The sequence below is a fragment of the Lipophrys pholis genome (assembly GCF_963383615.2).
Source record: "Lipophrys pholis genome assembly, chromosome: 8".
NCBI classification, from domain to species: Eukaryota; Metazoa; Chordata; class Actinopteri; order Blenniiformes; family Blenniidae; genus Lipophrys; species Lipophrys pholis.
In genome coordinates, this window is record NC_137630.1 from 30,297,754 (window position 1) to 30,314,384 (window position 16,631).

The following is a 16,631-nucleotide window of genomic DNA, read 5'->3' on the forward strand; positions in this document are numbered from 1 at the left end:
TGTAAAATCCTTATTTTCCCACCGAGCCTGTTTTGTACGTTGAGCTCTCAGGACTCTTTGAGCGCTGAAAGTTTAGGGTGTCTTTCATTTTCGCCTGCAGGACGTCTCTGCCCCTGCAGCATTGATTTTTAGCCGCTCTTTTAAATCTGTTCCTCGAAAGTCGCCCCCAGACTTTATGGAAGTGTGATGCCCAAAAAAATGTTCTGAAGTGCCCTTTAACTGAGCCGGTCATACGGAATAATTGGTGAGGTGGGATTGTGACCACAGGAAACTCATAGAGGTCAACTTGCGTGTGTGTGTGTGTGTGTGTGTGTGTGTGTGTGTGTGTGTGTGTGTGTGTGTGTGTGTGTGTGTGTGTGTGTGTGTGTGTGTGTGTGTGTGTGTGTGTGTGTGTGTGTGCACGCTCCGGGGCCTTCAGTTCCCTCTGATCCTTCCCTTATCTCTCACAACCCCCACCTCACCCACCTCCCGCCTCGCCCACACTGACACACACACACACACCGACGCACACACGACACCGACACACACACACACACACACACACACACACACACACACACCACACACACACACACACACACACACACACACCCTTGTCTGCCGCCAGCCGAGTCCCCTGCGGCCTGGCGCAGCAAACAGATCGATACACCGGGAGCTAGGCCGCATTAATATCTGTCGCTTCACCCCCCCCCACCCCGGCGCCCGCTCAACTGCTTACACACACCACACACACACACACACACACACAAACACACACACACACACACACACACACACAGCCAGCACCTAAATCACGCAGACACACAGAAACACACATCACACCCGTACCGGCGGCGGAAATGGCCCCTAGCTCCCGAGGGATCTGTCTAATTAAAAAAAGGGTGGTGGAGGGTTGGGGGTTGGGGGGGTGGGGGTGGGGGTGGGGGTGGGGGGAGAGATAGATTGAGGCAGAGCGCGAAGAGGAGGAGGGAGAGAGAGAGAGAGCGCGGGATGGATTTTTTCTCTCATTAGAAGCCATGTCTCCTGGTGTGGCCTGGCCTGGCTGATAATGATGAGTCGAGAGACAGAGAGAGAGAGAGAGAGAGAGAGAGAGAGAGAGAGAGAGAGAGGAGAGAGAGAGAGAGAGATGGGTGAGGGCAGAAGGTGTAGGGCGAGGCCAGGCAGAGATGGAGGGAGGATGCAGGAAGGTGGCGGGGGGGGCGGGGGCGGGGGGGGGGGGGGGGGGGGGGTTACAGCGAAGCAGTGTGCCCGTCGTGTGAAGTTGCTCCTTCCTCACCAAAACAACAACGAACGTGATTTGCGTTTAAAAAGTCATAATTTGTCAGGAAGTCTTTGTTGCAGATCCTCTCCTCTTAGTTTTCTGGTCAGCTCGGGCCTAAAGCGTGACAGATGGATTTGAACGCCGCGTCCTAATATCCGACTCCTCTGCCAAAGCGTTGGCTTTGTTTATCTGTGTGTGTGTGTGTGTGTGTGTGTGTGTGTGTGTGTGTGTGTGTGTGTGTGTGTGTGTGTGTGTGTGTGTGTGTGTGTGTGTGTGTGTGTGTGTGTGTGTGTGTGTGTGTGTGTGTGTGTGTGTGTGTGTGTGTGTGTGTGTGTGTGTGTGTTTAGGTACGTGTGGGTATCTTGAATGTGGGATTAGAGGAAACACATGACCATCGTTTTCAGCGCCAACGTGGAGCGAGGCGAGTCGGGGGCTTTAAAATGATTTATTGGGTGTTTTTACGAGCTGTCTGCATACTTAGCCCCTTACATCCGTCACTGCGGGACATAAATAACTTTTAAAAGTATGTTTCACGTCTACTGTTTTCCATTTTAGCCGAACCTGAAGCGTTCACAGCCAACGTACCGATAACAGAAATCACCACGAGAGATGCGCCGATACCACTTTTCTAAAGGACGAGCGCTAACCTTTAGCGACATGCCGATGCCGAGTACCGATAGGATTACCTATTAAATGGCATAAAGCCTAATCTGTACTGCATATGCGAACGATACCCGAAGGCTTGTACGCGTATATATGCCGTTAATGAGTGTATCAGTCAGACTTTATTTGTGTTTAGCATGTAGTATGTAGCATGACTCGGCGCTACTAGAGCAGTGAAACAACTGAGCGACATCGGGCTAACTCTGCTGGTCCGAATGTTGCCGGTGTCGTACGAACTATTTTTCTCCGTCTGACGTTTGTCGTTAATATTAAAGAATCTCCAAACTGCGGACATCGCTCGTCCTCTCTTTTGTACCGGCGAGTGCCGTTGACATGATGTTACGGAATGCCCCCCCTCACGAGTACGAGTACTCAAGTGTAGTATCGGGCCGATATCGGGGTCGGTATCGGTGCGTCCCTCCTGTGAATGTAAAACAAGTAGACATCGTTTGTGTTCTGAATCTCTTTCTCTACAGAAACTGTGGAGCTTCATGTTCTCTCCTCCCTGCCGTTTCCATCCATCTATGAATTCTTTATGACGCCCTGTCTCTCTGCTCCCTCCTCAGACCTGCTTCGCGCTCGCCACGAGGCGCTGGCGGGGTGCGGCGGCGGCGGCGGCGGCCAGGAACCCACAGGCTCTGGAGGCTCACCTGCCGTCGGCGGGCAGCTCGTCTTCGTCCAGCCAGAGACGCAAGCAGGGTCTGCCTCAGCACCGGGACGCACATTACACCGACAGGTAGAGAACTCGCCGGCTCCAGACGCCCGGCGCCAGCCTGCCTCCGCTCGCTATGAGAGTATTATTCATCATTAGAAAACTCCCACTCGCTCGGCGTGCACACGTCCAGCAGGAGCTGAAGGAGTTAATCACCTGCCGGTTTGCATCAGTTTCCTCTCGGCCTCGCCCGCCGCTGCTCTGCACCTCTGCATGTGGGATTTCCACATACATGGCTCAACTCAAGATCCAATAACCTCCTGGCTACCGCTGTGGAGTTGCACGCCGGCACGGCGGCCCAACCCACCCCCACCCCTCCCTCCCTCCCTCCCTCCCCCCCCTCCCCCCACGGCTGGCCCCTGCGCCTCCCAAACAAAGCCGGGGGCAGCGGGAGTGGGCGGGTAATTGCTTGTCGATTATTTATGTGGCGCGGGGAGAGGCGGGGGATCGATAATGGGCCGGCGGTGCGGCAGCAGGGGGGTGTGTGAGTGTGTGTGTGTGTGTGTGTGTGTGTGTGTGTGTGTGTGTGTGTGTGTGTGTGTGAGGCAGAGAGGTGCTGGTGATGCTGAGGGGGTAGGAGGGGAAATAAGCAGGAAGCCGAGCGGCCAGGCGCTGTGTGATGCGGCTCTGGGAGATTGTGGGGGGAGTAGATACTGTATATCTGGTGTGTGTACATGTGTTTGTGTGTGTGTGTGTGTGTGTGTGTGTGTGTGTGTTGGTGGGGGGGGGGGGGGGGGGGGGGGGGGGGGGGGTGGAGACTCGCGTGTGTTTGTTTGTTCCATTTTTCAAGCTGGCGGTCTGCATGCGTGCTCATCTAGGCGACTGAATTTGGGTTTGTTTGTGTGAATGTCGGCTAATCTGAGAGAGGGGGGGGGGGGGGGGGGAGAGAGAGAGAGAGAGAGAGAGAGAGAGAGAGAGAGAGAGAGAAGAGAGAGAGAGAGAGAGAGGGAGGCCAGTGGTGCAGTGTGATGTACTCAGTGAGCCGCGGCTGTTCTCCGACAGCACACAGTAATTAGCCACACAGGACTAGTAGAGTTAACTAGGTCTCTCCCTCCCTCCTTCCCCTCCTCCTTCCATCCATCCATCCATCCATCCATCCATCCATCCATCCATCCATCCATCCATCCATCCATCCGTTCCTCACTTTCTTCTTCCGGTACGTTCTCTTTAGCCTCTAAAACTTCTGTTACTTTTAATTGAATTAAAAATCAAACCACATAAATCATTCAAACTGCACCCGGACGCACGACGAGGCCAAACAGTGTTTTATGCACAGATCCTACAAATCACAATACATTTGTCTTAACAAAGGTTTAAAAACATTTAATATTGACGGAAATGACTTCAAATTAATTCTTTGAGCTTGTTTGTTTAGAATTAAAGTCTCATATGAATTTCTGGGTGACAGTTTAATATAGAAACACCAACAAGTAAAGTTCAGTTGAACTGACCAACAAAAGGACGAGGCTTATTTGTCCTATAAATCCTATCATAATCTAGAATATGTACAATTTACACACAAAAAACCCAAAACAAAAGAAAAAAAACAATCTTAACTATTCTATATTTATATTTTACATCTTTTAATTTCATCACATCAGCTGCCATAACTCTCTGGAGTCCTCCGTCACATTTTTCCAATGATTAAAGTTGCTCCTGTTTCACCTACAGAGAATTTATCCCAGAATTTATTTATTTTAAATTGATTGTATAAAGATCCTGTTTACACGGCAGTTAAAACGTGAAACATTCATTGTGTTCTGTGTGTCCGTTCACTGTGCTCGGAGCCACTGGAAACACAACTTTTGGACAAATTTTGAAAAAGTGCTGCTACTGCACATGAGCGCCACGGCCGGAGTAAACAGTTCTTCTGCACATGCTCAGTAGAGACAATCAGAACAACGTTTTCCTCCAGAGTGACATGACTCCCAGTCCAGATTCTCCTCAGACTGCCTCTGTGTGCTTGCATTGCCAAAACAACCAACAGCACCCACTAGTGGCCCAACATGAAAACTACATTGTTTTCAAAACGTTGCCATGGAAACATGAAACTTTTCTGACACACACAAAAAAACAAAAACATGTGTCTTCGCTCAAAACGTCACTTAAACGGGACTTCAGAATAATGCTTTTAAGATGAGTCTCATTGAAGTGTTGAACCGTAAATATCCAAGTTCGTTTCTCTCGTCACGTCTGAAAGTCCAGATGAAATAAGAGTGAGACAGTGAGAGCAGAATTAAGACACAAAGTGAGAGGGAAATTAAAATCTGCATAATTGGTCCGGAAAAGAAGAAGAAGAAGAAAAAAAAAGAAGAGCTATAAAATGAAAAAGCAAGGCTATGGAAGTGAGTTAGAGATAGAACACCACCACCACCATCCACCCCCCCCCCCCCCCCCCACCCCACCCCCCCTCGGCGGCGTGGCTCACCTTTCCATCGACCCCTCATCATTGATTATCTGGGGCCCATTAGGGCCCATTGTTAAAAACAAATCATTAGGGCCGCTCGATGGGCTTAGAGCCTGGCGCTCCATATGTCTGGCCTTAAATGGCACTAAGCTCACCAAGCATCTGCAAGGCAAATAGGGAGGGGGGGGGGGGGGGGGGGTAAAGAGAGAAGAGCAGGAGAGAGAGAGGGAGAGAGAGAGAGAGAGAGAGAGAGAGAGAGAGAGCGAGCCTCATCCATTTTAATGAGCTTCCTGTGTAAATGTGTTCCTGCGGAGAAGGAGCCGAAGGCGGCCGCGCGGCGCTCCTAATCCCCCCACGCTCCAGTCATTAAGGGCAGCCCTGTCACACACACACACACACACACACACACACACACACACACACACACACACACACACACACACACACACACACACACACACACACACACACACACACACACACCGGGACTGCTGTCGCCACTCTGACAGGTCGCCACACACCAGTGAATTCCCCGGGAGCCCCCCCCGGCCTCCATGCCCCCTACCCCCCCTCCGGCCTGACTGCAGGCGGGGAGGGGGGGGGGGGGGGGTGATGGGTGGGGGTGGGGGTGAGGGGGTGATTATGAGTCCAACCTGTGAATCTGCCTGTTTTTCACCCTCCACACCCACCTTAAAAAAAAAAAAAAAAAAAAAAAAGTAGGTGAGTTCCTGTCGGTGGTTTGCCAACAAAATGACGCACACACAACGTGGAGGAGCGACGCTCGGGCACAAACAGCCCCAGAGCAAAACGACTAATGTCTGCCACTCCTCCCTGAAAATTGCCTCCTATAAAAGGAGGAAGAGATGGAGGGAGGAGAGTCAGTCTCTCTCTCTCTCTCTCTCTCCCTCCATGATTAGGCCTAATTATGGCGGCGCAGACGCCTGGCAGCCCGAGTCACGCAGCTTTAATTGACCGTTATTCATCTGCGGGCGAACGCTGGGCTGCGGAGAGGGAGGAAGGAAGCGGGGGAGGGGAGGGGAGGGGAGGGGGGGGGGGGGGGGTGATGGGAGCTTGGCATGCGGGAGCCATGGCGGGGGTGGATGGCGGTTTTTTTTTTTCTTTTTGTGTTGCTTCGCCCGGTGGAAGTGCGCGTCGCGGGGCTAATTGCCCGCCCTGAGGGATTAGGCCAGGTGATTACACACTGGGCGGTGTAATTACATAAGCAGCGGCGGCTCGCGGCGGCTCGGCTGGCGGGGGCCCCCGGCCCGGCGCGGCGCGGAGCGCGGGCTGCCGGGGTCACGCGCCACAGCCCTCACCCAAGATTAATTGGAGCTGCCACTGGAGCGCGAGGCACCGCCGGAGAGAGCGGTTATACGATTAGCATTAACATTTCAGCGGCGGAGGCGATCGATGAATACCCCCCCTCCCCCTCCCCCTCATGACTCACCCCCCTCCCTCCACACCCCAACTCACACGTGCACGCGCTCGTGCACGCACCGGCTCCATCTCTCTGCACTCCCCCTCATCTCGTCTTGCAGCTTCTCTCCCTCTCTCTTTCCCCTCTATCCCCCCCTCCCCCCCCTCCCTCTCTCTCCTCCAGTTAGTGAGGAGACATGGAGGCGCTGGCTAATTCGAACGCGGCTGCAAAACAATATTTTGCGGTTGCCTGCGTCGCGGCGTCGGGTTGTTTTCCTCGGCTTGTTTCTCGTCGTGCAGCAGAGAGAGAGGTGTGAGGGGTGGTGGTGGTGGGGGGGAGGGGGGGGGGGGGGGTCGTGTAAACCCGCTGCGGTCTAACGGCAACATCCCACCCATCCACCCTCCCACCCCCGGGGCTGCGACTCCTCCTCCCCCTCCTCCTCCGGGCGAGAGGTCGAGGTGGACGTGACCTCGGCCTCCCGATGCCAAGAGCCAACCGACGACGTGAAATCAAGGCGAATGAGACGAATGTACAGAGAGAGGAGAAAGAAATGAAAGTGGATTCTCAGACGTGATGGAAAATAAAAAAGCAGGGGGAAAGGAAGGAGGGAAAAAAAGATGGGTAGAAGCGAACAAGAGAGGTGAGAGGCACCTTCTCCCCTCGAGGAGGACAAAAGATGGAGCCAATAATGGAGAGGCCCTTTCAGAAGCAGGGGTTGTAGGACGCTCCGTCTTTTCAATGCAGAGAGAGAGAGAGAGAGAGAGAGAGAGAGAGAGAGAGAGAGGGAGGGAGCGGGAGGAACAGGGGAGAAGGACGTTAAAAAAAGAGGGAGAGAAGAGGAGGGATGAGTGTTAATTAGAAGGTCCTTCAGCTCGTGGTCCTGGTCAAGACGCAGGGGCCGCCCCAGCTGTCGGAGCATGACACACTGGCATTGTGCATTCAGCCCTCATTATGTGTGTGTGTGTGTGTGTGTGTGTGTGTGTGTGTGTGTGTGTGTGTGTGTGTGTGTGTGTGTGTGTGTGTGTGTGTGAGAGAGGCGGCAGGGGAAGGAAGGGCTGCAGTCCAGGGTACAGCGATGGCCAGCGGCGCTCGCTGCGGCGTGACAAGACTGATGAGGCACTGGGGCGACGTGGGGGCCTCTGGAGTGCCACTGATAAAAATACACCGCATATATTGTTGTGACGTGCGCGCACACACACACACACACACACACACACACACACACACACACACACACACACACACACACACACACACACAGATGTGCTGAGGAGGGAGAAAGTTCAGAACTGTGGACGCAGGCCGTCGTGTTTCATCCGTCTCTCCGTCGTTGGTTGTTGAAAAGTCCCTCGGCCCGTCGCTCACCTTGTTGTCTCTTTGCCTCCACAGAGAAATGTCCCACCCCCCGCCTCTGCTGTCGCCGCCCACCGCTCCGCACATCGCCTTAGGACCCCACCTGCGACCTCCGTTCCTGGGCATGCCCTCGGCGCTCTGCCAGGCTCCCGGTGAGTCCCCGCGCCACGAACCACCACCTCCGCTCGCAGGGTTCCCGCGGCGTCTTAAAAATATTGAATTGACAAATTGGACAAACGCGTCTCGGGGGACCCGCCCGACTAGTGCTGGCTGCGCTCTCGAATCTGATTGGCTCGGGTCTACGCGTACCTGCGGCATGAGGGCTAATGAGCCAATCAGAGGCAGAGGAGGGCGGGTCTAAGTATTGCTAACCGCTAAATTATACTGACTTTATGTTTTTAATTCACATTTTTCACGTTAAAGGGGAAATGTTATGTTTTGGGCCCTGGGTTGATTTCAAAATAAAATGAACACAAATAAATAGTAACCATTTGTTTTTTTTTTGTTGACAAATTAGTTTGTTACAAAATTAGCCGTTAAAGTAAAGTTTAGTTTTTTTTGCCATAACAGTTTTTGCAGTATATCGTGTTTATTTGTGTCCAAGCTGCAATGAAATGAACTTTCGTCTGACCCGTTAGGAACCAATTTGACCCTGAAATACGCTTTGAAATGGGCATTAGTAGGAACCAGTAGGAACCCTGGGCTCCGTGTCGAACAGTTTTCCTCGAGTTGTTTCTCTGATTTCTTTTCTCCTTTTCGACGTTCAACTCAAAGTTTGGTTTGTGTTTTTCCGCAGGTTACGGTTTCCTCCAACCGGCTCAAGCCGAGATCTTCGCTCGTCAGCAGGAGCTGCTGAGGAAGCAGAATCTGGCCAGGTGAGGGTCTCAGTGTGACACCAGGACCAGCAAGTTGGAATAGAAATAAAATTTTTACGCCACGATTTTAAGTGAAAACGCAAAACTTTTTGTTGCGTTTTAAGTGTCCGTTTACACGACGGTGTCACACCGAAAAATTTTTACTTTTTGGGGGGGGAATGTTTCCCCAAGGTGGAACTTTTTGAAAACGCTGTGACTCTGTCGTTGTAGAAACACAAAACACAGGATCTTTAAAAAAAATGCTTGGATTTCAAAACGCAACTTTTTGCAAACAGTCCCAACTACATTGTTGTTGTACAAAAAACTGTGGAAAATTCTACTTTTGGCATGCACGCCACTGCTGGAGCCAATAGTTGTTCTGCACATGCTCAGTAGAGACAATCAGAACGTTTCCTCCGCAGTGTCATGACTCATGACATGTCATGTGGTTTATTTACAAAAAACAAACAGCACCACCCCCTAGTGGACCAACATTAAAACTACATCGTTTTCGTGTAAACGGACATCGTTTTCAAAACGTTGCCGTGTAAAGGCGGTTCCTTTCTGCAACGAAAACGATTGTGAGCGCAACGTTATTGGGCGTGCGGTCGTTCTGAGCAGGATGTTTGTGTTTGGCTGCTTCAGGCTGGAGATGTCGGCGGAGCTGCTCCGGCAGAAGGAGTTGGAGAACCTCCACCAGCGGCAGCAGCAGCAGCAGCAGCAGCAGCGTCTGCTGGGCGCCGACCCTCTGGCCGCTCTGCCCCCCGGCCTGCCCCCCGACCACCCGGCCCTGCGGAGCCTCCACGACATCCCTGAGGGCCATCCCCTCCGTGAGGAGCTGGCCCGCCGCTCCAACGCCATGCTGGTGCTTCGCCACGGGGCCGCCACGCCCCTCCTCACCCTCAACCACCATCAGCAGCCGGCGGCGTCCTCCATGCCCAAAGAGAGCCCGGCTCAGAGCTCCGTGGTGGGGATGGACGCCGAGGCCCGGAGGGCGGCCCGCAGGGCGCCGCAGACGCAGCTCCGCCCGGGCGACCACAGAGGGCTGAGAGACGACCGGGGACGGGAGGCGGACGACGAGGAGATGAAGGACTCGGACAGCGAGGCGGAGACGTACGAGGAGCGGCGGGACGTGGGCGGGGCCAAGTCCAGCGGCAAACCCCGGGACAGGGAGCGGGAGCGGGGCAGAGAGGCGGGCAACAAGGGGGCGTGCGACAGTGCCAAGGAGGCGGGGGAGAGTTCGGGCAGGCTGAGCGCCCCCTGCAGCTCGGCCGACACCGACTCGCCCAGCCGCCATCTTTTCACCCCGGGCCTGAAGACCGACCTCAAGTACCTGCCGCCGGGGTTCATCCCGCCTCTGCCGGCGCTGCACCAGTCGCTGCCCTTCGGCTTCCCCTACGCCAACCCTTACTTCCATACGGGTGAGGAACACACACACACACACACACACACACACACACACACACACACACACACACACACACACACACACACACACACACACACACACACACGCACACACACACACACCTGACATATGAAACCCATTAGCGTCACTCTGTGTGTGTGTCTCCAGTGTAGAGACCTCACCCTGTTAGAGGCCCTGGATGTGACCCCGGGGTGACCCCCCCCCCCCCCCCCCCCTCCCCCTCCCCCTCCCCCTCCCCCCCGTCCCACCACCACCACACACACACACACACACACACACACACACACACACACACACGGGCTGAGCGGAGGAGGGGAGGGGCCGTCAGCACACACACATACAGTACTGTGCACGCTCACGTGCGTGGAACAACACAGCTGGAGAAGAAAAGATTGAACAGTTAACTAGATTGAACTAGTTTCCAGCTAGTGGAAGTTTTAAAAGTGTTCTATGGAAGACGTTCACGCTATGGCCTTAATTTTTATGGCGGATTTGATTGAACACCTAAAAGAGCCGAAGAGATGAAGTCGCCAACCTGGACATTTATTATTAGTTTAGTATTTTCACGCTTGTATTTAAGAGGGAAGCTATTGCAGATATTGATTGTGCCAAATTTAAGTAATAATATAGAATTATAATACCTTTTTTAATTCACTTAAGATTTTTTTATCTAGATGTAAATCAAATGAATGAATGCTTTATTATATATATATATATATATATATATATATATATATTTTTTGTTTTTTTTATTTAGATTTAGATTTATAAAAAAATGTGGCTAACATTTATTATGTATTTTACTTTTTTCTTTATAAATATTTATTTTCCCAAATTATTTTATTAGCTTTTTTTTTTTTACTTTGCTTCACACATAAATAGATCATTTGTTAAATAAATTTCTGAAAGTAAAAATATCAAATCAGAGTTTATTTTTAAATGATCTTAGAAAAGCACGAGGCTAAACTGGGACTAACGTGTGAATGAAGGAAAGGAAAAGACGGAAAAACACGAGAGAAACAAGTCATTTTTGCGCTTGTGAGCATTTTTCCCTTCAGTTAAGAGTTTTGGCTTCGGAAACTCTAAACGATGCTATTAAATTAAATTCTCGGTGAACTCGTCCTGCAAACAGTGAAGACGAGTGACGCACATAGAAAGTTTCTGCTGCGCGACCAGACTGATGCCTGAAACTCCTCAAAATATGAACGAAGCCAACAAATATTCACTAGTTGAATTGATCCTGGCCTGATAGAATACTTTTGCCCAGTCGTGTGTGTGTGTGTGTGTGTGTGTGTGTGTGTGTGTGTGTGTGTGTGTGTGTTTACATTAGTGGTCAGTCATTATTCACAGTTTGAGCTTCATCAAAAAAGCAGGAGGATCTCCTCCTCCTCCTCCTCCTCCTCCTCTAAGTATTTGGAGACGCTCGGCGGCTCTGGGCCCCCCGAGCGGATTATTGACGCGTCGTTTTCACCCGCCGCTGCTTTCAGGCTCTCTGGGAAGTCTCTTCATGGACGGGGAGGACTCGGCCACAGCCAGCCCCGCCGAGGACGTCAGCAAGTGGAGTGTGGAGGATGTGTGCGGCTTCATAAGCAGCCTGGCTGGATGCGCCGAATACACACAGGTGAGGGGGGTGGGGGTGGTGGTGGTGGGGGGGGGGGGGTGACGGAGGCCAGGGGCGGGCTGTCGACTGAGCGTAGAAGAATAGATAGCCAGAACATAAAGCTCCTCCAAGCGCGGCTCATTGTGATTGGGTGGACGCGCCTGACGTACGGCGTGAAGGAGTGTGGACGTATGAATGGCCGTGTTCATGTGTTCAGCTGGGTGTGTGTGTGTGTGTGTGTGTGTGTGTGTGTGTGTGTGTGTAGTCATTTATTGTTCCAAAATGAAACATCCAACGCTTGAGAAAAAAGTCAAACGCCTTCATATCACCTTTGATTCAATCTGAAGAACAAATTAAAAAAAAAAAAGTGTTTCCTGACTTTAAAGTTCCTCGAGCAGAGTCCACCCGGGGGAAACGTGAAACGTAGGATCCAGTTTTAGTTGTCGACGTTCATCTCAAATACCTTGTCAATACTTTTCTGTAGGAAATCCCTCTTTTCCAGTATTTATACATCTTTAGCGAAGATTCCCGAGGAAACCTCCCGTTTCGATCCGTTTCACAACACTTCAGACTTTTCTCCTGGCTCGACGACTCTTTCTTTGACGAAGTGTTTTTTTTGGGGCTGAATCGCTCAGAGGTTGATTTCCTTCACTGGCGCTGCCGCGACGCCATCTTTGATTTCCCAGAAACCCTTGCGGCAGGTTTCCCAACATGACGTCGGTTTGAGTTTGTTTGTGAACATATCAACTCTGGTGTGATCGATTTAGGAAACAGCAGGTTGGAGATGAGTGGCGACGGTCTCGTTTTGGTTTATCGAGCAGAACTGATTCCTTTTATGGAAAGTTTATTTTAAAGTTTTTTTCCCCCTAGTAGAGTAACTTTGTACTACAATCACACGACGACGTGTTTAAAGATTCTTTCTCTGTCTTCGTACGGTGGCTGTTATTTACGCTAACCTACAAAGTATTGATGGACACAAATGTCTGTCGAGACCGGGGCGATATACCAGGCCTGGTCACCAGTGGGCGCTGTTGGTCATTTTAGTAATGACACCAACCAAGTTGGACTGTTATTACAGTGACCGTCAAAATAAAAGTACCAAGTTCCAGGAGGATGTAGAGTCATGACCGTCTGGAGGAAACATTGTTCTTATGGTCTCTACTGAGCATGTGCGGAACTGCTCGTCACTACGTGCGCACGCGCGGTCGCCGCGTTTCAGAGTAGTTGCGTTTGACCCCGTTTCCATGGAGACGGAGTGTTTTTGAAACGTTGCGTTTTCAGCGACTCTGAGCACCGTTGTCGTGTAAACGGACACTACGAACGTTCAGTGGCGGAAACGTGGAATCGAGCCTCTGATGAATCCATTTAAATTCCAATTAGAAAAGGTGTTTTTTCCCCCCTCAAAGTGGGGATGTGACATTTTGGAATAGAGCCCCAGTTCTGTCACGAATGTGTGTCTGAGTGTGTGAGTGTATGTGTGTGTGTGTGAGTGAGTGTGTGTACGAGTGTGTGTGTGTGTGTGTGTGTGTGTGTGTGTGTGTGTGTGTGTGTGTCGGGGCTGAGGCTGAAGCGGCTGTGTCTCCGCCAGGTGTTTCGGGAGCAGGCCATTGATGGAGAGACACTGCCGCTGCTCACTGAGGAGCACCTGCTCACCACCATGGGACTAAAGCTGGGGCCTGCGCTCAAGATCCGCTCACAGGTACACACACCCCAGACCCCAGTGTGTGTGTGTGTGTGAGTGTGTGTGTGTTGTGTGTGTGTGTGTATGGCCCGAGTGAAGCTGTGTGTGTGCTTGTGTCTGTAGTACCAAGGAGAAGCTGCTAGTATAGCCTAGCTTAGCCCCTCAGACTGCAGCCCGTCCTCTCTCTGAATGATGTTAGCTCTCCGCCGCCCGACTCTCTCTCTCTCTCTCTCTCACACACACACACACACACACACACACACACACACACACACACACACACACACACACACACACACACTCTCACACACACACTCTCTCCTCTCGTCTCCTCAGGTGGCGCGCCGCGTTGGCAGGCTCTTCTACATGACGGGATTCCCGCTGGCGTTCCCGTTTCCACCTTCTGCCGCCCTCCGCCCCCCAGAAAGAGATCGGGACCCCCTGACGACCCCATCTGACGCCCCTCTGCCCCTCCCCCTCTCCCTCTCGCTGCCCCACCGGCCCACCTCCACCAGCAGCAGCTCCTCCCCCTATAGCGGCCCCACCCCCGGCTGCTCCTCCCCCAAGCAGGAGAACGGCTCCACGGCGGCGGGACGCTACGAGGCCAAGACGCCGTCATAGGGGGACGAGACCCTGACGCCCCCCTACCCCCTCGGTGTACCGGACCCCCCCCCCCCCTCACCCCCACCCTCACCTCGGGACCTTTAAGTTGAACTTTCTGGGAGAATATTAAGACGCTATGGACCGAGTCCGCCCAGCCAATCAGCTGAGCTCCTGAGCAGCGGCTGTAGCTGAGCAGAATCCAAAGAAAGGAGAAGCGACGGAGGAGAAAGAGGAGACAGCTGGTCACAGACAGCCTGCCAAAAAAACAAAAAAAAAAGAAAAAACAGAAAGGAGCAAAGCCCCTGCCACATGAGTCAGTCAGACGCTGGCGGAAACTCTTCCTTCCTTCCTGGGCTGGAGGAAGCTCTGCTCTCTCGCTCTTCTTCCCCTCCTCTCCATCGCGCCGGCTGCTCCCGCCACCAGAGGAATTAAAAACAAGGCCTCGTCCCCCCCCGCAGCCGAAACATTCGCAGAGTGGCTTCCTCTCATCACTGCAACTATGCATTCCACTGTCCCGATACCAAAGATGACCGGATGTGTGGAATTAGAACCGCGCTTCGTTTTGCATCAGACGGTCCAGCAGGGGGGGTGAGCGAGCGAGCGAGCGAGCGAGGCGAGTGCCTCACATGGCGGACTGAGGCCTCATTTACACGACGACGGTTCAAGTGAAAACGCCTCGGTTCGGGGAAAGTCTCACCTTTACGCAGCAACGGCAGAAAATGCTGAAGACAATGTAGTTAGCATTTCGGGCCACTAGTAGGTGCTGTTGGTTGTATGTCACAATGGGAGAACACGGACATTCTAGTGGACGGACCACCAAGTTGGATTGTTATTGCGGAGACTGTCAACATAAAAGTACCAAGTCCCAGGTGGATCTGGACTGGGAGTCACGGGACAACGGAGGAAACATTGTTCCGATCGTCTCTACTGAGCACGTGCACAACTACTAGTTACTACGGCCGTGGTGTGCATGACCAGTAGCGGCGTTTCTGCAAAGTATTTGTTTTCTTCCCGTTTCCATGGAGACGGGGTGTTTTCAAAACCTTTCAAAAAGAGTCACGCCACTCTGGAGGCCGCCATTGTTGTTACTGTCCATCGACTCCGCAGTAGCAGCGTTTTCCCGCCGTTTCCACGGCGATGGGAGCCGTTTTCAAAAGGTTGCATTTCCAGCGGCTCCCGAGCGCCGCCGCCGCCGTCGTGTAAAACGAACCCCGAGAAACGAGGAGCGCCTGGCGTTTTCACTCGGAGTGGTGACGTGAACGAGGCGTCGCGGGAGGAAGGCGCCACTCGTGTCGACTACTGTGGGAGGTAGCGAAAGATGCAAAATTGTACAGAATCACGCTTAAGATGAAAATATCCCGAAGGTTACATACGTGGTACTTTAACTCTTTTCGTTAAATGTAGTTGCACGAATAAGGTTTTCTTTACTGAAAAATGTGACTTGCTGAACTTTGGTGGTACTTTTCTTTTCTTTTTCTTTTTTTTTTTTTTTTGCCATTTAAAAGAAAAAAAAAAGTGTAATATGGAAGAAAAAAAAAAAAAAAAAGATGCTCCAATCTGGAATGCTACTTCAGCATATAAATATGAGGACAAAGTATTTATAGGACTTTTGATGTAGTAGATAAAGCAGATTATGATATGTATTGAAATTAGCCCTAAAGATGGATTCCAAAGATACAGTTACTTTGTTTTCTCTTGGTTGCAGGGAAAAGAAAGGCACAAACATCTCAATGCAAATGTTTTGAATTTGTTAAGGGTTGTTTTTTTTTTTTGTTTTGTTTTTTTTTTTAACTACGCAAGCAATGGATTAAAAATGGTCTCTAGATTTCCCTTCAAAAGTTTTGTCTTCATCCTATTTTTCTATTCACCAGGCAGGTGAAATAAATCCTACAGAAACTCTGCCCTCGCGTCTTGTCTGCTCACATTCAACAGCCTCCCCTCAGGTGTGTGTGTGTGTGTGTGTGTGTGTGTGTGTGTGTGTGTGTGTGTGTGTGTGTGTGTGTGTGTGTGTGTGCGCTCGGTTCAGGTCAACGCCAGCTGTCGAGGTGTGAGGTTCAGCCGTAGGCCGGGTGCTCCCTGCCTGTGGGCGGAGCCTGAGCCGGCTCGTATATCTCGTCCTCAACTTCCTGCTTCAAAGCTCGCACTTCTAGAAACCACGTCCCCCCCCGCCCAACCCCCCACCCCCCCCAGGCGCTCCTCCCCCTCTTCACCGCCGCCGGAGCTCTTCTCCATTTGAGAGCGTTTAAAAACCAAATCCTACAGTTTAAGACGAGCGGCGAGTCTGAGCATGTGACTGCACAGGCAGCGGTCCGGTTGGGGGAGGGGGGGGGGGGCGGAATGGGGGTGGTGCATGTGTGGGGGGGGCTGGCCCAGAAACAGACCAGCCTGTGTTGCTGCTCTACCACCTGGGCAGAGCGTTTTGGCTCGCCATCAGACGCCGCCCTGCCAGGCTGGCACGGCGCTGCAGCCTCGGGCCTCAACACCCGCCTCCAGCTGCCGCCTGGTCCCCCCCCCGCCGCCCCCCCCGCCCGCCCCCCCACAGAGCCCGGGGCTGCCTACAGGTGTGCACATGTACAGAGGACGCCGCGGCGGCGGCTCCTTTCAGGTGCGACGGCGAAGCGGCAACTCATTTCCAACAGTCAGACTGGATT

The 16,631-nt window shown here is 52.2% G+C and overlaps 1 protein-coding gene across 1 annotated transcript in view; it reads left to right on the forward strand.

Moving 5' to 3' along the window:
• samd11 (sterile alpha motif domain containing 11) overlaps nucleotides 1-15,874 on the forward strand; it is a 27,627-nt gene extending 11,753 nt beyond the window's left edge. The window contains 8 exon segments of the mRNA XM_080468575.1: nucleotides 2,491-2,519; nucleotides 2,521-2,660; nucleotides 7,850-7,965; nucleotides 8,610-8,688; nucleotides 9,313-10,088; nucleotides 11,584-11,717; nucleotides 13,285-13,395; nucleotides 13,714-15,874. Of these exon segments, the coding sequence (XP_080324701.1) occupies nucleotides 2,491-2,519; nucleotides 2,521-2,660; nucleotides 7,850-7,965; nucleotides 8,610-8,688; nucleotides 9,313-10,088; nucleotides 11,584-11,717; nucleotides 13,285-13,395; nucleotides 13,714-13,998 (1,670 nt within the window). The 3' untranslated portion in view covers nucleotides 13,999-15,874.
• The last annotated feature ends 757 nt before the right edge of the window (nucleotides 15,875-16,631 follow it).